The sequence below is a fragment of the Cherax quadricarinatus genome, chromosome 18 (genome assembly GCF_038502225.1).
Source record: "Cherax quadricarinatus isolate ZL_2023a chromosome 18, ASM3850222v1, whole genome shotgun sequence".
NCBI classification, from domain to species: domain Eukaryota; kingdom Metazoa; phylum Arthropoda; class Malacostraca; order Decapoda; family Parastacidae; genus Cherax; species Cherax quadricarinatus.
This window is the reverse complement of record NC_091309.1, coordinates 41358366-41385434: the sequence shown is the minus strand read 5'-3', so window position 1 is coordinate 41385434 and position 27069 is coordinate 41358366. Positions and strand designations below refer to the sequence as shown.

Below are 27069 nucleotides of genomic sequence, written 5' to 3'. Positions count from 1 at the left end.
TAAGAGAATATGTGAAGTGAGATAAGTCGTTTGCTCCGAGTGAACACGCTAGACCTCGTTGTTAACGAGACGAGGAAAGGGAAACTCCTTGAGTCACGACGTCTAAAAGGCAGGACAAACCAGCGGATACCTCGTCCTGCTGGAATGAGAATCGTGTCGGTGTAGCAGGACATCGAAAATGAGATGGTGAATCAAGAAATGAGGAATATCAATCACCCACAGTTAAGTAACCCTTCTAGTTATAGCAACCTTAGACTGGCCAGTAGTGGTATGTTATAATTAGATAGGTTACGACTGATCCAGCTACATCAAGTGACCACCAGAGAACATCTGGTAAGTAGTGGGATTATGTACAAATGTTTTTCCTTGATGGATGTATCCATGTGTATCCTACCCCCCCCCCCTTCATTCAGCTAAACTAATATAATCTATACAGTCCACAAATAATTGGTAGCACCGTACTTGTGGGTGCTATCCAATCTATACTGGTCTCGGATAGATATGGATAAGATAGTGAGGTCGAGGGGACCACCTGCCGCGACCAGAGGTGGTTAAGTTTTCTCACATGTCTACACGGGGTGACTACGGTAAACATATAGTCAAGCACCCTAGGAAATTTTCCATAGTTTGCAAAGACATTAAATAAATAAATAAATAGCGCATGGAGCAAAAAGAGAGAGGACCTAGTAGCGATCAGTGAAGAGGCGGGGCCAGGAGCTGTGTATCGACCCCTGCAACCACAGTTAGGAGAGTACTAGTACTACCCACGTGACATTTCACCTGACTCCTGCAACTATATATACCCGTTTTCGTAGTTTTCTCTGTAATAGGACTGAAGAAGCCACTCGTGGCGAAACGTTTCCTTTAATAAATATCCTGAATTGTACATAAGTGTCTTTTCCACATCATGTCGGTATCACCATACCATTTCTCACTTACTACTATGGTGCCGCCTTCACCACTCTTCATGGACTCTCCTCCGTGCGGCCTTACGCACATTCCGGGTGCAATCTTTGATCCTATCTCTCCTTCTCAATGGGGAGGGGTTTGGCCCTCCAAACCTTCAGGAGATCCTGGCCTGTACCAGCTCATTCTTCCTGGCTTTAGTGCACATTGGAGACATATAATACGCACAGTTATTAGTTAAATTTCTTCCACTTTGCTGGAGGTTCCTTTTCCGGGCACTGGAAGACAGGGCTCGATACGGCGTGTGTTGTCAGTGGCCCTAAAAACTCAAACAACAACAAGGCGGAAGTGAGTGAATTTCCATTGTAATATTTTTATGCTTTAGTCTTCCCTGGCCATCTTATGAGGCCTCTTATTATGCATCAGTTCTTCTTTTTACTCTAAAAAATGGTTTTTTTTTCAATCCGACATTTTGACTGGTAAATCTGCTGAATGGTTGCTGCTGGTGAGAGGTTTCTTGATCCAAGGAATAAGTTTATTCAGTTATAAGTACACATAAATACAATTACATAGATTATCATACATAGTATCATAGGTGTAGATTACCCAAGATAATCCAGAAAACTCCGCTTATCCTCCCTTCCCTTGGATCAAGCATGTCTTCCAGCTTATTAATGAAAATGAAAATGTTTATTTCCTTACCATGTATAGGAGTGAAGCTGATTTATTACCTTTGTAAGTTGTCATGATTGTGACCAGATCTACCTGGAGTTTGTTACCTTTGTAACTAGTTCAGCTATCATAACTTTGTAACTACTTCAGCTATCATAACTTTGTAACTAGTTCAGCTATCATAACTTTGTAACTAGTTCAGCTATCATAACTTTGTAACTAGTTCAGCTATCATAACTTTGTGACTAGTTCAGCTATCATAACTTTGTAACTAGTTCAGCTATCATAACTTTGTGACTAGTTCAGCTATCATAACTTTGTAACTAGTTCAGCTATCATAACTTTGTAACTAGTTCAGCTATCATAACTTTGTAACTAGTTCAGCTATCATAACTTTGTAACTAGTTCAGCTATCATAACTGTAACTAGTTCAGCTATCATAACTTTGTGACTAGTTCAGCTATCATAACTTTGTGACTAGTTCAGCTATCATAACTTTGTAACTAGTTCAGCTATCATAACTTTGTAACTAGTTCAGCTATCATAACTTTGTGACTAGTTCAGCTATCATAACTTTGTAACTAGTTCAGCTATCATAACTTTGTGACTAGTTCAGCTATCATAACTTTGTAACTAGTTCAGCTATCATAACTTTGTGACTAGTTCAGCTATCATAACTTTGTAACTAGTTCAGCTATCATAACTTTGTAACTAGTTCAGCTATCATAACTTTGTAACTAGTTCAGCTATCATAACTTTGTAACTAGTTCAGCTATCATAACTGTAACTAGTTCAGCTATCATAACTTTGTGACTAGTTCAGCTATCATAACTTTGTGACTAGTTCAGCTATCATAACTTTGTAACTAGTTCAGCTATCATAACTTTGTAACTAGTTCAGCTATCATAACTTTGTGACTAGTTCAGCTATCATAACTTTGTAACTAGTTCAGCTATCATAACTTTGTAACTAGTTCAGCTATCATGACTTTGTAACTAGTTCAGCTATCATAACTTTGTAACTAGTTCAGCTATCATAACTTTGTAACTAGTTCAGCTATCATAACTTTGTAACTAGTTCAGCTATCATAACTTTGTAACTAGTTCAGCTATCATAACTTTGTAACTAGTTCAGCTATCATAACTTTGTAACTAGTTCAGCTATCATAACTTTGTAACTAGTTCAGTTATCATAACTTTGTAACTAGTTCAGCTATCATAACTTTGTAACTAGTTCAGCTATCATAACTTTGTAACTAGTTCAGCTATCATAACTTTGTAACTAGTTCAGCTATCATAACTTTGTAACTAGTTCAGCAATCATGACTTTGTAACTAGTTCAGCTATCATAACTTTGTAACTAGTTCAGCTATCATAACTTTGTAACTAGTTCAGCTATCATAACTTTGTAACTAGTTCAGCTATCATAACTTTGTAACTAGTTCAGCTATCATAACTTTGTAACTAGTTCAGCTATCATAACTTTGTAACTAGTTCAGCTATCATAACTTTGTAACTAGTTCAGCTATCATGACTTTGTAACTAGTTCAGCTATCATAACTTTGTAACTAGTTCAGCTATCATAACTTTGTAACTAGTTCAGCTATCATAACTTTGTAACTAGTTCAGCTATCATAACTTTGTAACTAGTTCAGCTATCATAACTTTGTAACTAGTTCAGCTATCATAACTTTGTAACTAGTTCAGCTATCATAACTTTGTAACTAGTTCAGCTATCATAACTTTGGGGTCCAGTCCCTGGACCCATTATGTACCTTTGTAATCTTTTGACTACCGCCCACTGGATGGGTATGGTGTGACTACCGCCCACAGGATGGGTATGGTGTGACTACCGCCCACAGGATGGGTATGGTGTGACTACCGCCCACAGGATGGGTATGGTGTGACTACCGCCCACAGGATGGGTATGGTGTTACTACCACCCACAGGATGGGTATGGTGTGACTACCGCCCACAGGATGGGTATGGTGTGACTACCACCCACAGGATGGGTATGGTGTGACTACCGCCCACAGGATGGGTATGGTGTGACTACCGCCCACAGGATGGGTATGGTGTTACTACCACTCAGGATGGGTATGGTGTGACTACCGCCCACAGGATGGGTATGGTGTGACTACCGCCCACAGGATGGGTATGGTGTTACTACCACCCACAGGATGGGTATGGTGTGACTACCGCCCACAGGATGGGTATGGTGTGACTACCACCCACAGGATGGGTATGGTGTGACTACCGCCCACAGGATGGGTATGGTGTGACTACCGCCCACAGGATGGGTATGGTGTTACTACCACTCACAGGATGGGTATGGTGTGACTACCGCCCACAGGATGGGTATGGTGTGACTACCGCCCACAGGATGGGTATGGTGTTACTACCACCCACAGGATGGGTATGGTGTGACTACCGCCCACAGGATGGGTATGGTGTTACTACCACTCACAGGATGGGTATGGTGTGGCTACCACCCACAGGATGGGTATGGTGTGACTACCGCCCACAGGATGGGTATGGTGTTACTACCACTCACAGGATGGGTATGGTGTGACTACCGCCCACAGGATGGGTATGGTGTGACTACCGCCCACAGGATGGGTATGGTGTTACTACCACCCACAGGATGGGTATGGTGTGACTACCGCCCACAGGATGGGTATGGTGTGACTACCACCCACAGGATGGGTATGGTGTGACTACCGCCCACAGGATGGGTATGGTGTGACTACCACTCACAGGATGGGTATGGTGTGACTACCACCCACAGGATGGGTATGGTGTGACTACCGCCCACAGGATGGGTATGGTGTTACTACCACCCACAGGATGGGTATGGTGTGACTACTGCCCACAGGATGGGTATGGTGTGACTACCACCCACAGGATGGGTATGGTGTGACTACCGCCCACAGGATGGGTATGGTGTGACTACCACCCACAGGATGGGTATGGTTTGACTACCACCCACAGGATGGGTATGGTGTGACTACCGCCCACAGGATGGGTATGGTGTGACTACCACCCACAGGATGGGTATGGTGTGACTACCGCCCACAGGATGGGTATGGTGTGACTACCGCCCACAGGATGGGTATGGTGTTACTACCACCCACAGGATGGGTATGGTGTGACTACCACCCACAGGATGGGTATGGTGTGACTACCGCCCACAGGATGGGTATGGTGTGACTACCACCCACAGGATGGGTATGGTGTGACTACCACCCACAGGATGGGTATGGTGTGACTACCACCCACAGGATGGGTATGGTGTGACTACCGCCCACAGGATGGGTATGGTGTGACTACCACCGACAGGATGGGTATGGTGTGACTACCACCCACAGGATGGGTATGGTGTGACTACCACCCACAAGATGGGTATGGTGTGACTACCGCCCACAGGATGGGTATGGTGTGACTACCACCCATAGGATGGGTATGGTGTGACTACCACCCACAGGTTGGGTATGGTGTGACTACCACCCACAGGATGGGTATGGGGTGACTACTGCCCACAGGATGGGTATGGTGTGACTACCACCCACAGGATGGGTATGGTGTGACTACCACCCACAGGATGGGTATGGGGTGACTACCACCCACAGGATGGGTATGGGGTGACTACCACCTACAGGATGGGTATGGGGTGACTACTGCCCACAGGATGGGTATGGTGTGACTACCACCCACAGGATGGGTATGGTGTGACTACCACCCACAGGATGGGTATGGGGTGACTACCACCCACAGGATGGGTATGGGGTGACTACCACCTACAGGATGGGTATGGGTTGACTACTGCCCACAGGATGGGTATGGGGTGCATAATAAACATATTAAACTAACTAACTTGCAAAACTTACAATGTTTGGTTTACATATAAAATATTAATTACAAAGAAGACCACTAGCATACCTAGGTACTTCTGGCAGACTAATGCTTATTCATACTCTATATTGACAGGTTATGGAGCAGTACATTTTAATATACATTATTGCAAACTGATATAGAAGTTAGGTAACTGAAGTGATTAATTAGAGTTATAATAGTGATGCAGTACTAAACATATAACAATATTACAATTAGTAAATTTAGTAATGGGAATGGTTTTGTCTTGGCATGATACACTGTTTCTATTAAAGATCATATATTGAGAGAGTATCTCAGGCAAACTAAGGACTAAAGATTTATTAGGCAATAACTATATTAGGAATTTTATGTTTACAGTCATTTTGGTGAGCGTAAGTGTAAATTAGGGGAATTATAGATAACGAGAATAATATTTCCAGTACAGAAACCCATCAACGTTACTTAGCACAACACAACCGTATGAGTTATAACATATCCCTATGAGTCATAACACAACCGTATGAGTCATAACTGTATTTGTCGTAACAACACAACCATGCGAGTCATAACAGAACCGTATGAGTCATAACGATAGAACCGTATGAGTCATAACACATCCGTATGAGTCCTAGAAACACAACCGTATAAGTCATAAAACATCCATATGAGTCATAACAACACAACAGTATGAGTCATAACAACACAACAGTATGAGTCATAACAACACAACAGTATGAGTCATAACAACACAACAGTATGAGTCATAACAACACAACAGTATGAGTCATAACAACACAACAGTATGAGTCATAACAACACAACAGTATGAGTCATAACAACACAACAGTATGAGTCATAACAACACAACAGTATGAGTCATAACAACACAACAGTATGAGTCATAACAACACAACAGTATGAGTCATAACAACACAACAGTATGAGTCATAACAACACAACAGTATGAGTCATAACAACACAACAGTATGAGTCATAACAACACAACAGTATGAGTCATAACAACACAACAGTATGAGTCATAACAACACAACAGTATGAGTCATAACACAACAGTATGAGTCATAACAACACAACAGTATGAGTCATAACAACACAACTGTATGAGCTATAACAACACAACTGTATGAGTCATAACACAACCGTATGAGTCATAACACTACTGTATGAGTCATAACAACACAACATGTATGAGTCATAACAACACAGCCATATGAGTCATAACAACAAATCCGTATGTCATAACAACACATCCATATGAGTCATAACAACAAAACCATATGAGTTATAACAACACAACTGTATGAGTCATAACACAACTATATGAGTCATAATAACACATCTGTATGAATTATAACACATCCGTATGAGTCACAACACATCCGTATGAGTCATAACACATCTGTATGAGTCATAACAACACATCCTTATGAATCATAACACAACCATATGAGTCATAACAGCACAACTGTATGAGTCATAACAGCACAACTGTATGAGTCATAACAACACAACTGTATGAGTCATAACAACACAACTGTATGAGTCATAACAACACAACTGTATGAGTCATAACAACACAACTGTATGAGTCATAACAACACAACTGTATGAGTCATAACAAGACAACCATATGAGTCATAACAACACAACTGTATGAGTCATAACAAGACAACCATATGAATCATAACAACACAATTGTATGAGTCATAACACAACTGTATGAGTCATAACAACACAACCATGTAAGTCAGCAACACATCCTTATGAGTCATAACAACACATCTGTATCAGTCGTAACAACACCACAATAATGAAGAGAGTCAGTGGTGGTGGGTCGAAGCTCTCAGTAACCCACCCCTCCCGTTCCACCACCACCCACACAACCACACCACCACCCCACCCACACCACCACCACACCCATGCCACCCCACCAACACCACTACCACCATCCCACTTACACCATCACCACCCCACCTGCACCATCATCACCCCACCCACACATTCACACCACCATCACCACCCCCCTATGCCCCCCCCCACCCAGGCCACAACATTTTATTAGTGCCACAGCGAGCATCCATCACCCATGACGATTAACCAGATACTGAATGCTCCTTCTGCTGGCCTCTCCCTCTCTCCTATAGCTCCTCTCACTTCATAACAATGTTAAATGGTGAATTTAATGTGTTAGACTCGCCGTGTCATAAAAATAATTTTTTGTAAAGTGATTATAATTCTTTGTACCAAAATATTGCCAGATTCTTAAGTTATTTTTCTGTAAGCTTAACTCGTATGTGTATTTGTTTTCTGTAATATATAAGAGTTATTAAAATTAAAATAAAGTTATCAAGTTGGAGTTTCATTTTTATTTTATTTTTTCTTTCTGATGTACATATTTGATTCACCATTTAGCATCATTACAAAGTGGGCAGAGCTATAGCAGAAGGAGAAGCGAGCAGTGTCTCAGTAACTTATGATTGCCCATATAAATATTGTATAATTATACTATTACTATCAATGAACGTTATCTACCTATCACATTTATTCCAGAATAATATTAGGTATAACATAAATAATGTAGAAGCATGATAAAGACGCCCAAATTAATAAAAACTAATATTATATAGAGAGGTATTGAAAGGTGGAGGGATAAAAAAAAAATGACTGCGACCATTACAGAAAATGTTACACGCTTGAAGAGTAATTATAAAAGATCACTTTTATCCTATACAAATACAGTGGAACCTGTACTTATGAGTGCATCCACATGCGAATTTTCCCAGATACAAGCAGCTGCTCAGTCGATTTTTTGCTTCCAGACGCGAGCATAATTTCCAGATGCAAGCAGGCCTCAGGGGAGGTTAATTGACACTGGTGAGGGGGGACTCTTGCTCTTGATCTAGGAAATTGGATCTCAGTTGTTTTGTGGACTATCTTATTGAAACTTGGGCAATATATGATGAAAACATGCTTCTTAACGTACACCAAAAATGAAAGAAATCGGACCGTAAATAACGGAGCACACTTCTCAGCCATTAGCGTCCCCTTAGTTGTATATTTTTGTATGGTTTTATGGTTGTATTCTCGTTTTATTTGGTCTCTTGTGATAGAATGGAAGATATACTACAAAAATAAATAGGATTTTAATTGGTTTCATGATGAAAAGTACCTTGAAATTGAGCTCAAAATAGCAGAAATGTTCAATTCTTTGGCGACATCAGTGGTAGACATCATGAGGTAGCAGTGGCAGACAACATGAAGCAGCAGTGGCAGACAACATGAAGCAACAGTGGCAGACATCATGAGGTAGCAGTGGCAGACAACATGAAGCAGCAGTGGCAGACATCATGAGGTATCAGTGGCAGACATCATGAGGTAGCAGTGGCAGACAACATGAAGCAGCAGTGGCAGACATCATGAGGTATCAGTGGCAGACAACATGAAGCAGCAGTGGCAGACATCATGAGGTAACAGTGGCAGACAACATGAAGCAGCAGTGGCATGCATCATGAGGTAGCAGTGGCAGACAACATGAAGCAGCAGTGGCAGACAACATGAAGCAGCAGTGACAGACATCATGAGGTAACAGTGGCAGACAACATGAAGCAGCAGTGACAGACAACATGAAGCAGCAATGACAGACAACATGAAACAGCAGTGGCAGACATCATGAGGTAGCAGTGGCAGACAGCATGAAGCAGCAGTGGCAGACATCATGAGGTAGCAGTGGCAGACAACATGAAGCAGCAGTGGCAAAGTGTACCATTAAGAGTGTAGCAATTAAGTGTAGTATTAAGAGTGTAGCAGTTAAGTGTAGCATTAAGAGTGTAGCAATTAAGTGAAGCATTAAGAGTGTAGCACTTATAAGTCACTGTGTCTGACTTTTTTGGGTTGTCCTAGGTTCTCTACACATGTAATCAGGAGCAGGAATGGCCGCTGTGGTGGCCCTATAAACCCCAACGACAATGGCTGCTGTCAACACCACTAGCCACATACCTAATGACATGTATTTTATTCATTCTAATGTATATATCATGTTTCTATGTTATTGATATTGTTTATTATGTCATATTACATGAATTATGATAGATAAATAAGCTGTAGAGTTGATATTAGGGAAATTATTGAAGTATTTTCTCGTGCCAGGAATTCCACTGGAACGAATTAATTCCATTTCAGTTAATTTAAATGAGGAAAATTGACTCTGCAAACGAGCAAATCTAGTTGCGAGCAAGGTCATGGAACGGATTAAACTCGTAAGTAGAGGTTCCACTGTACTGAAAAAGTGCAATTTTCTTGAAAAAAAATTTCCCAAGTAGTCAGCTATGCACACGTTTCCTGAAATATCCCTGAAGTAAGTCATTGACCTATTTCATGTTGTATTACCATTAATAATAAACAGACTGAAAGGAATTTCCCAGCAAAAATAAAACTGAATGTTTTAATTTTGGGTGGTGACACTTTTGAAGTGTCAGTAAGGGGTGATTCCTCGATTAGCGACGAATTCATTTCCTGACGTGGTCTGGAATGGAACTCCATCAGTAAGTGAGGAGAGGCTGTAATGTATATTAGAGCTGATTTCCTCTATTCTGTTTATTGCAATGTACAGTAGACTACTGTATAAACCTTGAAAAATATACCAGTAATGCTGTAAATGATGCAAAGATGACATTAAAACAATATCAAAGATGGTTGACACAAACCCACTACCATTATGGTATGCTCTTCACTTAGCGATGAATTTGTTTACTGACATGGTCTTAGGAATGGAACTCTATTGTTAAGTGAGAAGAGGGTGTACTGTACTGCAGTACTACAGGTTACAATACCCATATTATTAGCTTCCAGTTGTCTTCTGCATCAGCGGACCAAGTCCACTACTTCAGAAGACAACCGGATGATCATGAATTCTTAATGTCGTAATTCAGAAGTCGCAGACAGTCAGCATTATAATGCACCCCTCCCTCCTATTAGTCCATTAATGAGAAGTTTAACCCTTTGAGGGTCGGTCACGTACAAGTACGTCATTGTAGCCATGGTCTGTCACGTACTTGTACGCCTAAATTCTAGCACCTTCAAATCTGGTGGAAGAAAGCTGGCAGGCCTACACATGAAATTATGGGTCTGTGTGGTCAGTGTGTGCAGTATAAAAAAAAATCCTGAAGCACGCTGTGCATAATGAGAAAAAAATCTGACTGTGTTTTTGGTTTAAAACAGCGAATTTCTAGTGTATTTTTATATGGTACTTATAGCTGTACTCTCGTTTCCTTTGTCTCATTTGATAGAATGGAAGATATATTACAAAAATAGAGATGATTTTGATTGGTTTAAAGATGACAAGTACCTTGAAATTGAGCTCAAAGTAGCAAAAATGATTGATTTTTGCCAATGTTCAAGAGTAAACAAATCAAGCCACACGCCCAATACACGTCAACTGGTGAGCCTAATATTCTTTCACAAGTGCGTTGATATCATTTATACCATTTTTATAATGATGCAGTAGTATACATAACAGAAAACCTTCTACAGTGGACCCCCGACTTACGATGGCCTCAACCTATGATAAAACCAACTTACGATGCTTGTCAGTGTAAAAATTTGACCCCAACCTATGTTGAAAAACTTGACTTACATCATTCATCCCGAATGCGGCCGTCTGGTCCATCTGGCCTGAGCGCCTCAGCTGAGCTAGTGTGACATTGTTGACGGTTGCACACATACATTCGATAAATTTTGTATTCCAGTGTTTTTAGTGCTTGTAGCTGCTAAATAAGCCACCATGGGCCCAAAGAAAGCTTCTAGTGCCAACCCTGTGGTAAAAAGGGTGAGAAATACTATCGTACCACGGTCAGCTGTACTACTTGAAGATATGGAGAGACTGTTGTTGGTGTGGCTTATCGAGAATACCGAGAAACAATTAATCCCAGAGGGTTAGCCACCCGGGATAACTCAAGTCAGTGTGTCATCGAGGACTGTCTAACTTATTTTCATTGGGGTCCTTAATCTTGTCCCCCAGAATGTGACCCACACCAGTCGACTAACATCCAGGTGAACAAGATAAAATGCCTGGAAATAGTGCTCATATTGGTGAATTTAAGGCCAGCGAAGGTTGGTTTGAGAGATTTAAGAATCATAGTGGCATAGACAGTGTGATAAGGCCTGTTCTGGAAGAAAATGCCTAACAGGACCTACATTACTCAGGAGGAAAAGGCACTCCCAGAACACAAACAGTGTCTCATCACTCATCACCACATCTTCAATAAAGGTAAGTGTCATTTATTCTTCATTTAGTACACTAGTACATGCACAATATATATTGTACATGTATCCTTTTTGTGTGTAGGAAAATGTAAATTTCATGTGGTAAAAAAAAAAAATTTCATACTTTTGGGTGTCTTGAGCGGATTAATTTGATTTCCATTATTTCTCATGGAGAAAATTCATTCGACTTACGATAATTTCGTCTTACGATGGGCTCTCTGGAACGGATTAATATCGTAAGTCGGAGGTCCACTTTACACCTACCATCCGATTTATGACCGAGCTTGGTTCTGGCCAACTGGTGGTAAGTCAAAATGGACATAAGTCGAACCTTACTACTGAATATCAACATCACATTTTTGTAATGACTTTATTTAATTGTTTTATTCTGGTATTTCATTTTTTACATTGCTTTTTATGCTGTTAGTACTGTGTTTTATACTGTAAGGTTTAGGATAAACACTGTGTACATCACAAATAGTTGTTTATTTCCCAAAAATTTGGCATACAAAACACGGTCGCAAGTCGAATGGTCGTATGTCGAGCAGGTCGTAAGTCGGATGGTAGGTGTATTTTCTTTGAGAATAAAAATTCAAAATGGAAAGCAAAAGTAATGTAAGAGGGGCCTAGAGACATGACTAATGAACAGATAAAATGTTATTTTAGTGCCATGAATGTCTGTCTTGTTTATTCTGGACCCTGTTTCAAAATTGGCATCTTTTGAAATTTGTGTGAAATTGCCCAAATTGCCAATTTGTGACCACTTTATTGGGTACTTGAAATCAGTAAATGGGTGGATTCTTGTACTCAATCGATAGAACAAATGGAGTTCTAGGGAAATAGCTATGAATTTAGTCAACTGCAACATTGGAATTGGCCAAAAATAGGGCTCAAAGTGGGAGAAATTGCCTACTTCAAGACCACTAACTTTGCAAGAGCATAATTCTGTAAGTTTTCCATCAAATTTCATACTTTTGGTGTCATTATGATTGGAAAAAGATTCTCTGTCATTTCATAAAAAATAATTTTTTTTTTTTTTTTTCGAAAAATTTTCGACCCTGAGAACGAATTTGGGAGAGAGCCTCTCGACCCTCAAATGGTTAACTGTACAATTAGACAAGTTGTAAATAAAGAATTGGTCAAAGCACATAAATTACATCAGTTTAGTGACTGCATTTTATGGAGGGGTTGTATCATGGTGATAAAATCAAAGCATTAGAATCTATTGGTAGTTTACTGATATAACATTTATGTGAGATTTAATAGGTGTTTTTTAACAATACAATGGAACCTCGGTTGTTGAGCTTAATACATTCCAGATGTCAATTTGACAATCAAAATGGTTGACAACCAAACCAATTTTTCCCATAAAAAGTAATGTAAATAGAATTAATCCTTCCAGACCAAAAATGACAATATAAATTTTATTAATAATAATGTACTAACTACTACATAAAACAATGTATAAAATTATACAACACACGGAAACTGTAAAAATAAATACTTAAAATTTAACCGAAATACTACTGTACATTAAATGAAAATATAACTGCCTCTTACCTGTCAGAGGAGAGCTAATGGCAAAATTCTAATGGCTTCAAATCTTGCAGGAGAAAGCTGGTAGGCCTACATGCGAGAGACTGGGTCTGCATGGTCAGTGTGCGTAGTATAAAAAAAGTTCTGCAGCATGAAGTGCATAATGAGAAAAATAAATGCGACAGTGTTTTTGGTTTAAAACAGCAACTTTGCAGTGTATTTTCAATGTAGGCAAAATCACCAGTGCGTAAATATCGCTGAGACCACTAACTTTGCAATAGCAAAGTTACATTACCTCACAAGATGCACAGCAAGAGCTCAAGAGACATTTACAGCATGCACATTAGTCACCATACTGACTGAGGCCCACACTGCAGACTCTGTCTGGTGGGCATGTGATGCAGGCATTGGTGGTCAACAACCAAGACCACATACGATAACCAGGACCAAATTCCTTGTAGGAAAATCAATTTGCTCGACAACTAGTCCATTCAACAACCAAGGTTTCACTGTATTAGTAAAGATTTTGACAGGTGGGAAACTTTTGATATTTTCATGCAGAGAGTTGCAAAGTTTTGTACCTTTTATCTGCATAGAGTTTATGAACAAGTTGAGTCATGCACCAGCCGCTGGACAGATGTCAAACAAATCCAGAAACCTACTGTTTTCATCCAGTTCTTCTACCCATTCTTCTTCCAGCTTTCCTTTAACTCCCATATATTATTATATGCACATCCTATCTCATACTATTTTGTATTGTAATTTAAGTAACTAGTCCCACTCTGTTAAATGTGACAATTATGTCCTCTTACTATGATTGTTACTATGAATTAACTGAGAAAACCTCAAGTGTAGTACAGTGGACCCTTAGTTTTCGTGTTTAATCCGTTCCAGAGCCATCGGCCAAAACCAAAACCATTTTCCCCATAAGAAATAATGTAAATGGAATTAATCTGTTCCAGACACCCAGAAGTATCAACAAACAATTTTTTTTTACCATTAATATACATTTACATGCACAAAAGAATGAACATTAAACATGACACTTACCTTTTTTGAAGGCTGTTGTTGCTGGAAGGAAAGCAGGGAGGAGGGGAGAGGGAAGATAGGTTATTGTTTGGGAGGGTAATCCCCCCTCCATAAGGCCTCTAGGTACCAAGTCCTTATCTGGGGCCACTTCCCTCCTTTGTTTTTTACTGTCACTAGGACCAGCTTGAGAGTCACTGGGATGTGGCATTGTCATTGTAAAAGTCACCAGCACTGATTGCAACAGCTTTCTCAGGGTGATGTTGCTCCACAAATGAATGCACATAAATCTTCTTAATATTTGAAGAAGGCACCTTCTTCCATCTCTATTCCTCCTCCTCTGAAGCAATTTCCTGAGCTGATGTCTCTTGTTGTTGCAGATGAAGTGCTTGCAGTTCATCAGTGGTTAGCTCTTCATTGTGGTCCTCCACCAACTCTTTTACATCCTCCAAACTCACATCCAACCCCATGGAATTCCCCAATGCCACAATTGATTGCACAACAGGTGTAGGGTCGACAGGGTCAGCCTCAAACCTTTCAATATCTTTCTTTTGGAAACAATCTGGCCACAGTTTTCTCCAAGCAGAGTTCATCATCCTGGGAGTCACTCCCTGCCAAGCCTTATCTATAAGGCCTATGCAGTGGAAGATATTGAAGTGATTCTTCCAGAATTCTCTTAGGGTCAATTCAGAGTCTGAGGTTATGTCAAAGCACCTTTGAAACATTGCTTAGGTGTACAGTTTTTTTCAAGTTTGCAGTGATTTGCTGGTCCATGGGCTGGAGGAGAGGAGTGGTGTTAGGAGGCAAAAACTTCACTGTTACAAAACTGAATTCCTTAGACAATTGGTCTTCCAAGTCTGGAGGATGAGTAGGAGCATTGTCCATTAACAGAAGGCACTGGAGTGGCAATTTCTTATCCAGGAGGTACTTTTTCATACAGGGGCCAAACACTTCATTAAACCATTCCAGGAAAATTTCCCTTGTGACCCATGCCCTACTGTTTGCCTTCCACATCACACACAATTTACTCTTAACAACACTGTTTTTCACGAACACTGGGATTTTTCAGAGTGATACACTAGCATTACCACACAACAAGAGAGTTAGCCTGTCTATCATAGGCTTGTGTCCTGGGAATGCCTTTTCCTCCTGCGTGATGTAGGTCCTCTGGCATTTTCTTCCAAAAGAGGCCTGTTTTGTCACACTTGAACACTTGTTGGGGTTGGAATTTTTCAGACTCTACATAACATTTGAATTCCCCAACGAACTTTTCAGCCGCTTGTTTGTCTGAACTGGTACCCTCACCGTGCCTTACAATGCTGTGTATGCCACTTCTTGAAATTTTCAAGCCAGCCTTTGCTGGTCTTCACTTTCATCACCACTTGTTTCAGGCAGTTTCTCTGAGATACTCATGCAACTGCCTTGCCTTTTCACAAACAATGGACTGCACAACACTATCTCCTGCTTTGTCTGCATGCTGGGGACTGGACAGGTTCCTTACGATCGATGAAAACTAAGGTAATTGATGAAAACTAAAGCCACGACAAAAAAAAGTCGACCAAAACCAAAATCGGCGATATCTAAGATCAGTGAAAACCAAGGGTCCACTGTATAGGCCCAAGATGCTATGCATTCTATGGGCCTCTAGTTTATTATATGTCTTGTGAAGAAATATTGAAATTTACATTAATGTCTGCATTTATACTTGACCAACATTTGTACTAATCTACACATTGTCATACTAAAACTTCCAACAAATTTTTCTTGCCTGAAAATTCCAGTAGTATCTATAAGCTTATTTTAAGACTGAAATGGTCTGCATTATCAGTGCCTTTCTAGAAAGTATGTCACTAATGGCATCTTTTCTAAATCAATCATTAACCATAATTTGTAGAAATAGTTTATCATTTATCTAGCATTGATGTTCTAACATTAATTTTGTAACCATCTAACAACAGTATGCTAGACTACTAGCATTAGTCTACTAGGTGGCTAGCATTTGGCATCATTTGTACATTTATGCAAGAATAATATTGATCTCAGAAAGCTTATATAAACATTGTCAGTGTTCACTCCAGCATACCAACACTAGCGTGTCTTATGAGAGTTAAATATTGTTGTAGGTTTATCATCTTTGAAAGTAAGGAAGGACCTTGATGCTGGTAAAGGGTTCTTAACTCAAGGCACCTTAATGCTGGTGAAGGGTTCTTGATACAAGGTGCCTTGCTGCTGGTGAGACTTTTGATTCATCAAAGGTGCCCTCAATTTCTTAAACTTGATTACATCTTACCCATCTTGTTTTCCAGGTGCTGTGTCTCTGAACACTTCTCTATGACTTGATAATTAGAAATTTGTGTGTTTTGTACAGTTAAGGTATAATACATGTACTGTAACTGGAAGTTCATGTAATTTATACAGTTAAATTATAATAACTGGCAGTTCATGTATTTTGTGCAGTTAAATTATAATAACTGGAGATTCATGTATTTCGTTCAAATAAATTGTGAGCCTTTGTAGCATTTGTTTTTTACATATGATTACAGTGGAGCCTCAAATTTTGAATGTATTGCTTATCAAACTCTTCGAAAATCAACCGCTTTTTTGAACCAACTTTGTCCCTGTTATCGAATTCACCCCTATTTTCGAACCACCGGGTACTGGACCTGTCCACCATTTTGCTCTGTCTGCATCCCCATGCAGGCCCCATGAGCCAATCTGGCTTTGTTGATGCTTGAGTGAACACTAACCTGCACTCTCATTCAAACATTTTATGAATAATTCATTGTGTTTAGTGCTTGTGGGACTGTAAAATAAGCTACCATGGGCCCAAAGAAACTTGTTAGTGGTACCCCTGTGGTAAAGAAAGTGAGAAACACCATAGATGTGAAGAAGGAAATAATACAGAAGTATGTGTGAAACTTGTGCAAGAATGGTATACAATACCGACAAGATGAAATTGAGACACATGTGCAACATGTGTGAAACTTGTTGTGAAACTTGTTGAGCTTGCCAGGATGTATGGGAAAAACAAGTCGACCATCGCTTCTATCCTGGCAAAGAAAGAACAAATCAAGGAAGCTGATGTTGCAAAAGGTGTTAATATGCTAACCAAAAAAGGACCACAGACAATCGATCAGGTTGAGAAGTTGTTGCTGGTGTGGGTCAAGGATAAAGAGATGGCAGGTAATAGTGTTTCAGAGACGATTATTTGTGAAGAGGCAAGGAAGTTGCATGCCGATCTGGTACAGAAAGCTCTTGGAATCAGTGCTGATAGTGAATGTAAGGCCAGCAGAGGCTGGTTTGACAGATTTAAGAAGCATAGTGGCATACACAATGTTGTAAGGCATGGTGAGGCAGCCAGTTCAGACAAACAAGCAGCTGAGAAGTTTATACAGAAGTTTAAAGTTTACGTAGACACTGAAAAATTCAAACCCCCAACAAGTGTTCAGTTGTGACGAAACAGGCTTGTTTTGGAAGAAAATGCCAAAGAGGACCTACATTACTCAGGAGGAAAAGGCACTGCCAGGACACAAGCCTATGAAAGACAGGCTAACTCTTTTGTTCTGTGCTAATGCTAGTGGTGATTTTAAAATGAAGCCTTTACTTGTGTATCATTCAGAAAATCCCAGTGTGTTTAAGAAAAACAATGTCATAAAGAACAGGTTATGTGTCTTGTGGAAAGCAAATAATAAGGCATGGGTCACAAGGCAAATTTTCAAAGAGTGGGTCCGTGAAGTGTTTGGCCCCAGTGTTAGAAAATACCTCCTAGACAATTTGCCACTTAAGTGCCTCCTTTTAATGGACAATGCTCCTGCTCATCCTCCAAACTTATTAGACCTCTTGTCTAGGGACTTCAGTTTTATAACAATGAAGTTCTTGCCTCCTAACACCACTACTCTCCTCCAGCCCATGGACCAGCAGGTCATTTCTAACTTCAAAAAACTCTACACAAAAGCAGTGTTTGAAAAGTGCTTTGAAGTGACCACAGACACTAAGTTGACCCTAAGAAAGTTCTGGAGGAATCACTTCAGCATCTACAACTCCATAAACCTTATAGGTAAGGCTTGGGAGGGAGTGACTTCCAGGACTTTGAACTCTGCTTGGAGACAATTGTGGCCAGATTGTGTCCAAAAGAAGGATTTTGAAGGGTTTGAGGCTGACCCTGACCCAGCTGACCCTCTGCCTGTTGTGGACTCAATTGTGGCATTGGGGAACACCCTGGGGCTGGAGGTGAGTGGTGAGGATGTGGAAGAGTTGGTGGAGGACCACAGGGAAGAGCTAACCACTGAAGAGCTGCAAGAGCTTCATCTGGAACAGTATCAGACCAAAGCTGAGGAACTTGCTTCAGAGGAGGAGGAAGAGGGAGTGGATGAGGTGCCTTCAAAGATTAAGGAGATTTGTGCCAGGTGGAATGATGTCCAAATGTTTGTGAAGCACCACCCTGAGCAAGCTGAAACAAGCCATCTTTTCAACAAGTTCAATGACAAAACCATGTCCCATTTTAGGGAAATCTTAAAGAGGCGCCAGAAACAGAGGACTGTGGACAGTTATTTTGTGAGATGGGTCCAGGGACTCTCAAGCTGGTCCTAGTGGCATTAAAAGACAGAGAAGGGAAGTAACCCCAGAGAGGGCTTTGATACCTAAAGTCCTTATGGAGGGGGATTCCCCTTCCAAACACTAACCCCATCTCCCTCTCTCTTCCTCCCTATCTTCCAGATACCGTCACCAATCTTCAATAAAGGTAAGTAAAAATGTTATTCTATATGTTTATTTAAATTTATTAATACATAATTGTACACTATAGTTGTTGTGTGTTTGTAAAACTATAATTAATCTCTATATAATTTTTTTTTTTTTTTTTTGTGAATATTTTTGGGTTTCTTGAACAGATTAATTGTATTTCCATTATTTCTTATGGGAAATATTGCTTCGCTTTTCAAACTTTTCAAATTTAGAACTAGCTCCTGGAACAGATTAAGTTCGAAATTTGAGGTTCCACTGTACCTTTAAACATACAGTGGAACTCCGGTTTTCATATGGTTCAAATATCGTACAATTCGGATTTAGAACAATTTTTGGGGCAAAAATTTGATTCGAATTTTGTGCCTCCGTCCGGAAATCACATATCAGTTGCGTCTGCCCACCTAGGATGCTGCCGCACTCATGCGTACGTGTCTCAGTCTGGCTCTGTCACTGGTTGAGTGAGCATTCATCCAAAACATTTCACAATTTTTGTGCTTGTTTATTGACTTCGACCATGAAATAAGCCACCATGGGCCCAAAGAAAGTTCATAGTGCCAGCCCTTTGGTAAAGAAGGTGAGAAACACGATAGAATTCAAGAAAGAGATTGTTGAAAAATACTAAAGTGACGTATGTTTAGCTGAGCTTGCCAGGATGTATGGGAAGTTGAAATCAACAATCTGTTCCATCCTGGCAAAGAAATCAAGGAAGCTAAATTTGCCAAAGGGGTAAATCTGCTAACAAAACAGAGATCACAAACAATCGAAGATGTGGAGAAGTTGTTGTTGGTGTGGATCAATGAAAAACAGTTAGCGGAAGATAATGTTGCGGAGTCGATCATTTGCGAAAAGGCAAGGCAATTGCATGCAGACCTCATAAAGAAAATGCCTGAAACGAGTGCTGCTAGTAGTAAATTTAAGGCCAGCAAAGGCTGGTTCAACAGATTGAAGAAGCATAGTGGTCTACACAATGTTGTAAGGCCTGGTGAGGCTGTAAGTTCAGAAGTTCAGACGAGCGTGCGGCCGAAGAATTCATTGATGAATTCAAGGAGTACATAGAGGCTGAAGGATTTATTCCCCAACAAGTGTTCATTTGTGAAGAAACAGTCCTCTTTTGGAAGAAAATGCCAAAGAGGACCTACATCACTCAGGAGGAAAAGGCACTGCCAGAACACAAGCCTATGAACGATAGGCTAACTCTTTTGTTCTGTGGTAACAGTAGTGGGGATTTCAAATTGAAGCCTTTACTGGTATATCACTCTGACAATCCCAGAGTGTCCAAGAAAAACAATGTCGTCAAGAGTAAATTGTGTGTGATGAGGAAACCTAATAATACGGCATGGGTCATGAGGCAAATTTTCATTGACTGGGTCCATGAAATGTTTGGCCAGAGTGTGAAAAAATACCTCCTGGAAAATAAATTGCCACTCAAGTGCCTTCTGGTACTGGACAATGCTCCTATTCATCCTCCAGACTTGGAAGACCAGTTGTTTAGGGTCTTCAGTTTTATAACAGTGAAGTTCTTGCCTCCTAACACCACTCCTCTCATCCAGCCCATCATCATTTCTAACTTCAAAAAACTCTACATGAAAACAATGTTTCAAAGGTGCTTTGAAGTGACCTCAGACACTAAATTGAGCCTAAGAGAGTTCTGGAGGGATCACTTCAATATCCTCCATTGCATAAGCCTTATAGGTAAGGCTTGGCAGGAAGTGACTTCCAGGACTTTGAACTCTGGAGAAAATTGTGGCCAGAATGTGTCCAAGAGAAGGATTTTGAAGGGTTTCAGGCTGACCCTGTCAACTCTACACATGTTGTGGAATCTATTGTGTCTTTGGGGGAGTCCATAGGGTTGGATGTGAGTGGCCAAGATGTGGAAGAGTTGGTGGAGGGCCACAGGGAAGAGCTGACCACTGAAGAGCTGCAAGACCTTCATCTGGAGCAGCAGCAGACCACGGCAGAGGAAATTGCTTCAGAGTAGGAGGAAGAGAGAGGGAAGAAGGTACCTTCTTCAGTGATTAAGGATGTGTGTGCAAAGTGGAATGAGTTACAAACTTTTGTTGAAAAATATTACCTTGACCAAGCTGATACAAGCCGTATCTGCAACATGTTCAGTGACAATACCTTGTCCCGTTTTAGGCAAATCTTAAAGAGACGCCAAAAACAGAGCTCTCTGGACAGATTTTTAGTGTGACAGGGGTCCAGAGCCAGTAAAAGACAAGGAAGGGAAGTAACCCCAGAGAGGGCTTTAATACCTGAAGTCCTTATGGAGGGGGATTCCCTTTCCAAACAATAACCTCAACTACCTCTGCCCTCCTCGCCTTCTTCAATATGCCAACAGTCAATATGCCAACAGTCTTCAATAAAGGTATGTAATGTTCATTTATCATTAAAATTAGTCATTTATATTTATTTTTCATTGTTTTCTGTATGTAAAACTATAGTTATTCTTTAAAAAATTTATTTTTTGTTAATATTTTTGGGTGTCTGGAACGGATTAATTGTATTTACATCATGGGAAATGTTACTTCGGTTTTCGTACATTTCGGATTTAGACCAACCTTCTGGAACGGATTAAGTGCAAAATCCAGGGTTCCACTGTACAACAAATAATAAATTAATGCACATTCTTTTAAGTTTTCTTACTTTCCTTATCTTTTGAGTATCAAGAAGTTTTAAATTTATATTTTTTTCCAGAATCATTCATCACTGTTTTACCGACTTTATTTCAAGATGATTGACTGTGAAGATGATTTCCTGCCAGATGTTGATGTGGACAAGATAGAAGATGGCCTCTACTTAGGTTTGTCAGTTTTAATGCCTCTTGACTCTTCTAATTTGTACATGTCAAAAACTAAATTTTATAATACTTACCTGGAGTATACTAGGAAAGAGTTGCAGGGGTCACTGCCCCTGCAGATGGAGAAAAATAGGATGATTAGGAGGCTGTATAAACCTGGGGGTGGAGGGAAGGAGGGGTAGAGGGCCATCCCAGGAAAGGTTGGAGGAGGGGATAAAGGAGGTTTTGTGTGCTAGGGGCTTGGACATCCATCAAATGTGTTAGAAGTGAGGGGAGGCAAGTGGTTTTTATTATTTGATGTGATGGTGGAGTGTGAGCAAGGTAACATTTATAAAAGGACTCAGGGAAACTAGTTAGCTGGACTTGAGTCCAGGAGGTGGGAAGTACAGTGCCTGCACTCTGAAGGAGGGGTGGAAATGTTGCTGTTAGAAGGGTCATCTGAACTGTGATGTTGTTTCTCTTCTAGCAAAATGGTAATTGGATGAGTAACATTAAAAGTGTTTTCTTTGTTGGGTCACCCTACCTCAGTGGGAGACAGCCAGAGTGTTTAAAAAGAAAGATCACTCACTAGGGATTCCTTTTGTCTGGTACAGAGAACAAGAGACAGTGAGTGGAGGAATAGGGAAGGAGGGGAAAAGAGGAGAGGAAAGGAAAGGGGTGTGTGGAGAGAGGAAGGGAAAGGGAGGGGAGGGAGGTGGCAATTAGGTCAGAGAGACAGATTGAGAAAATGAGAGAGAGCAAGGGAGGGAAGTGGTTGCAATGGTATTTCTTACAGGAAAAATGGAACTTTAAACTGGTTTTATTCACATAATACCCCAGTGAGTGGAACTTTGTTTCCAGTATAAGAGTAAGCATAATGTAACTCTGGTTTACCAGTGTTGAACAGCCAACCTGTGAAAGTTTGAACATATTAATGAATAAACAAACATTTTATTTTCTTGTGCAGTATACAAAATGTTGTTTACATGCAATGAAATATTGTTAAGCACAAAGAAAATCACTAGCATGCATGTGCATTTTGGGCAGACTAATACTAATGTTTACAGACTACTTAAGACCAGACATAGGTTATAGAGAACATTACTTTTTTGTTTTATCAACACACCGGCCGTATCCCACCAAGGCAGGGTGACGTAAAAAGAAAAACGAAAGTTTTTTCTTAAATTTAGTAATTTATATAGAAAAAGGGGTTACTAGCCTCTTTCTCCTGGCATTTTAGTTGCCTCTTACGACATGTTTGGCTTACAAAGAAAGAATTCTTTTCCTCTTCCCCATGGCGATAAGAGGAAATAAATAAGAAAAGAACTATTAAGAAAATAGAAGAAAACACAGATTGGGTGTACAGTAGGGCCCTGCTTTATGGTGTTTTGACTTACGGTGTTCCACTAATATGGCAATTTCAAATTATGATCAAAACTCTCTTTACGACTCCCCGTCTTTCTAATATGGTGTGCGCCACCCAGTTTGTTTACATTCTTCATGAGTACTGTGTCTCTCCATTATGTTTGGAAACTTTCCAAAATTTCAAATGTTTTAAAGTTATTTCATATTTTATATATACTCTGATAATTCTACCTTTGTGTAACTGTACCTAAGTAAACTTACACTCACTTACTCACACACACACACACACACACACACACACACACACACACACACACACACACACACACACACACACACACACACACACACACACACACACACACACACTCTCTCTCTCTCTCTCTCTCTCTCTCTCTCTCTCTCTCTCTCTCTCTCTCTCTCTCTCTCTCTCTCTCTCTCTCTCTCTCTCTCTCTCTCTTTTTTTTTTTTTTTTTTTTTTTTTTTTTTTTTTTTTTTTTTTTTTTTTTTTTTTTTTTACACAGGGTTTGACAAGGTTAAGGATCCCTAGCTTTATTGACAAGCTAATTACAGGTTAAAGATTCCTAACTTTATTGGCAAGCTAAGAGCTGTTACCTACATCAGCTCATTTGAAAGCATTTTTATTGTTATGAGACATACAAGTAGGGAACAGGATGAAGTTGGAGCCATCTGTGGGCCAGCATTTTCATTTGATCAACTGACTTTATCTCATTGACATCATTATGCTGTACGAATGTGTTCCATACTCGAGTCATTATGGGCATATAGGATCTCAGATGGAGTGAAGTCCTGGAGAAGGGTACAGCCAGAGTGAAGTTGCTGCTTTCTGCCCATCTTGTGGCATAAAAGCTTGTTTCACGCTGTCCTTGAAGTGGATCCAAGTGTGGTACTTTAACAATATTGGCCTTGTACATAACAGTAAGGCCATCCAAATCCCTCCTATGTTGAAGGCTCTGCTGAAATGACAGATCTCTCCAGGATGGGTCCAGGCGAGAGATGAGACGTCTTGCTCTGTTCTCTACTCTGTCAAGCAGTCACAGATGAGAGGGGGGGCAGGCAAACCAAGAAAGTGGAGCATACTCAAGGTGCGAGCATACTTGTGCCTCGTACAGAATCTTGCAACCCCTACTGTCAAGTAGATGCGAGATACAGCGAAGTGCTGTAAGCTTCCTGGCTGCCTTGTTTGCAAGATTTACAACATGGTTCTTCATGGTTAGTTTGGAGTCAAATTTCACCCCAAGGATATCAACTTCTTCTCCAGGTGCCAACACCCTCCCATTCATCCTTACTACTGCACCAGCATTACCATCATGGTGCCTAGAGACGATCATCATTTGCATTTTCTCAGGTGCAAATGTTACTTGCCATCTATTTCCCCAAGCTGATATAGCTCTCAGCTGGTGATTGATGTAGCTTAGAGCAGCTGGCATTTCTTCTCTTGGATAAGTGAATGTCAGTGTGCAGTCGTCTGCATATGCATGTGATTCTGGGATGAGATGAAGAAGGTCGTTGAAGTAGACATTCCATAACAATGGTCCCAGCACGCTTCCTTGTGGAACACTTGTCCCAATAGGATGTCTTGCTGATTCCGTTCCATTGAGAACTACACTTAGAGATCTACCATGAAGGTAATCACTGAGGAGACATAGCGTAGAGCCTGCAATTCCCAGTGCTTGAAGTTTTGCTAAGAGGCCCTGGTGCCACACCTGGTCGAAAGCACCAGCAATGTCCAGTGCTACCACACAGCTGACTTTGGATTCATCCAGTGACTGGTGCCACTTAGTGGAGAGGTTTAACAACAGATCAGCAGCAGAGTAACCTTTCCTGAAGCCATATTGACGATCACAAAGTAGTGAGTAATAGTCAAAAAACTCTGTCATTTGTCTTGAGATTATTGTCTCAAGGATCTTACCAGTGATTGACAGGAGTGACACTGGTCTGTAGTTGCTGATTTCTGCTCTGCTCTTCTTTTTGTTAACAGGGACTACATTTGCCTCTTTCCATAGAGAGGGCCATTTACCCTGTACTAGGCAGTGCTGAAAGATGCGAGTTAGAGGTGCTGCTAGCTGGTCTGCACATCTTCTCAGCAATCTTGGGCTTAACTTGTCTGGGCCCACAGCCTTTTCTTGGTCAAGCGATTTAAGAAGGAAATGCACCTCCTCCTGCCTTATTGTCACCACTGACAGTTTTGACACAGTTCTTGCAGCTAGCCAAGGAGGGTCCCTTGCTGGATCAGGATATATATATATATATATATATATATATATATATATATATATATATACATATATATATATATACATATATATATATACATATACATATATATATATACATATATATATATATACATATACATATATATATATATATACATATATATATATATATATACATATATATATATATATATATACAGTGGACCCCCGGTTAACGATTTTAATCCGTGCAAGAGGGCTCATCGTTATGCGAAATAATCGTTATGCGAATTAATTTTCCCCATAAGAAATAATGGAAATAAAATTAATCCGTGCAAGACGCCCAAAAGTATGAAAAAAAAATTTTTTTACCACATGAAATGTTAATTTTAATACACACAAACTGAAAAAGGCATGCACAATTACATGACACTTACTTTTATTGAAGATCTGGTGATGATTGATGGGATGGGAGGAGGGGAGAGCATTATCTTCTTACTGTTTAGAAGGGGAATCCCCTTCCATTAGGACTTGAGGTAGCAAGTCCTTTTCTGGGGTTACTTCCCTTCTTCTTTTAATGCCACTAGGACCAGCTTCAGAGTCACTGGACCTCTGTCGCACAACAAATCTGTCCATAGAGCTCTGTACCTCCCGTTTCTTCAAGACTTTCCTAAAATGGGCCATAACATTGTCATTGAAATAGTCACAAGCACGGCTTGCAACAGCTGTGTCAGGGTGATTTTCATCTATAAAGGTTTGCAGTTCAAACCACTCTGCACACATTTCCTTAATCTTTGAAGTAGGCACAATGGATTCCACAACTGGCATAGGCTTCTCAGGGTTAGCCCCAAACCCTTCAAAATCTTTCTTAATTTCCATACTAATTCTCACCCTTTTTACCACAGGGTTGGCACTAGAAGCTTTCTTGGGGCCCATGGTCACTTATTTTCCAGAAACACCACCGAAAACACTGTAATAATACGAAATATTCCGAGTGTATGCTTGGATGTTACCGCGGAGGCTGGCTGGTAAACAATGGGACGGCCGGCACATGTGAGGGCACATTGGACGCGTCTCGGACGAAAATCGGTATGCGGGTTTTTAATCGGTATGCGGGGCAAAAATTTTGCGATAAAAGTAATCGTTATGCGGAAAAATCGCTATGCGATGCCATCGTTATGCGGGGGTCCACTGTATCTCATTTATTCGTTTAATTTCGTTTACTCACCTCTCACCCTACATTAAAACTACAAATATTTTTAAGGTAAGTAATGAGTGTACTGTATATGCATTTTATTGCTCTAGGGCTCTTTAACCTTTTCAGGATTGAGAGGCCCTCTCCGAAACTTGTTCTCAGGGTCGCAAATTTTTCGGAAAAAAAAAAATATTTTTTCTTATGAAAAGATAGAGAATCTTTTCCCAATCATAAACACCAAAATTATGAAATTTGATGGAAAACTTACGGAATTATGCTCTCACGAATAGTTGAAGAGGTGGAGAAGTTGTTGCTGGTGTGGATCAAGGATAAAGAGATTGCAGGTGATAGTGTTTCAGAGACGATTATTTGCGAAAAGGCAAGGAAATTGCATGCCGATCTGGTACAGAAAGCTCTTGGAACCAGTGCTGATAGTGAATTTAAGGCCAGCAGAGGCTGGTTTGAGAGATTTAAGAA

The 27069-nt window shown here is 40.3% G+C and overlaps 1 protein-coding gene across 3 annotated transcripts in view; it reads left to right on the top strand.

The window, feature by feature from the left end:
- The first annotated feature begins 1112 nt into the window (after positions 1-1112).
- MKP-4 (MAPK Phosphatase 4) overlaps positions 1113-27069 on the top strand; it is a 157806-nt gene continuing 131849 nt past the window's right edge. The window contains exons 1-2 of one of the 3 annotated variants that reach the window (XM_070086442.1): positions 1113-1254; positions 21732-21837. In XM_070086442.1, coding sequence (XP_069942543.1) covers positions 21768-21837 — 70 coding nt within the window. In that variant the 5' untranslated portion in view covers positions 1113-1254; positions 21732-21767. Of the gene's footprint in view, positions 1255-13414; positions 13802-21731; positions 21838-27069 lie in introns of those variants that run through there. The other 2 variants (XM_070086441.1, XM_053777884.2) reach the window with 2 other exon arrangements.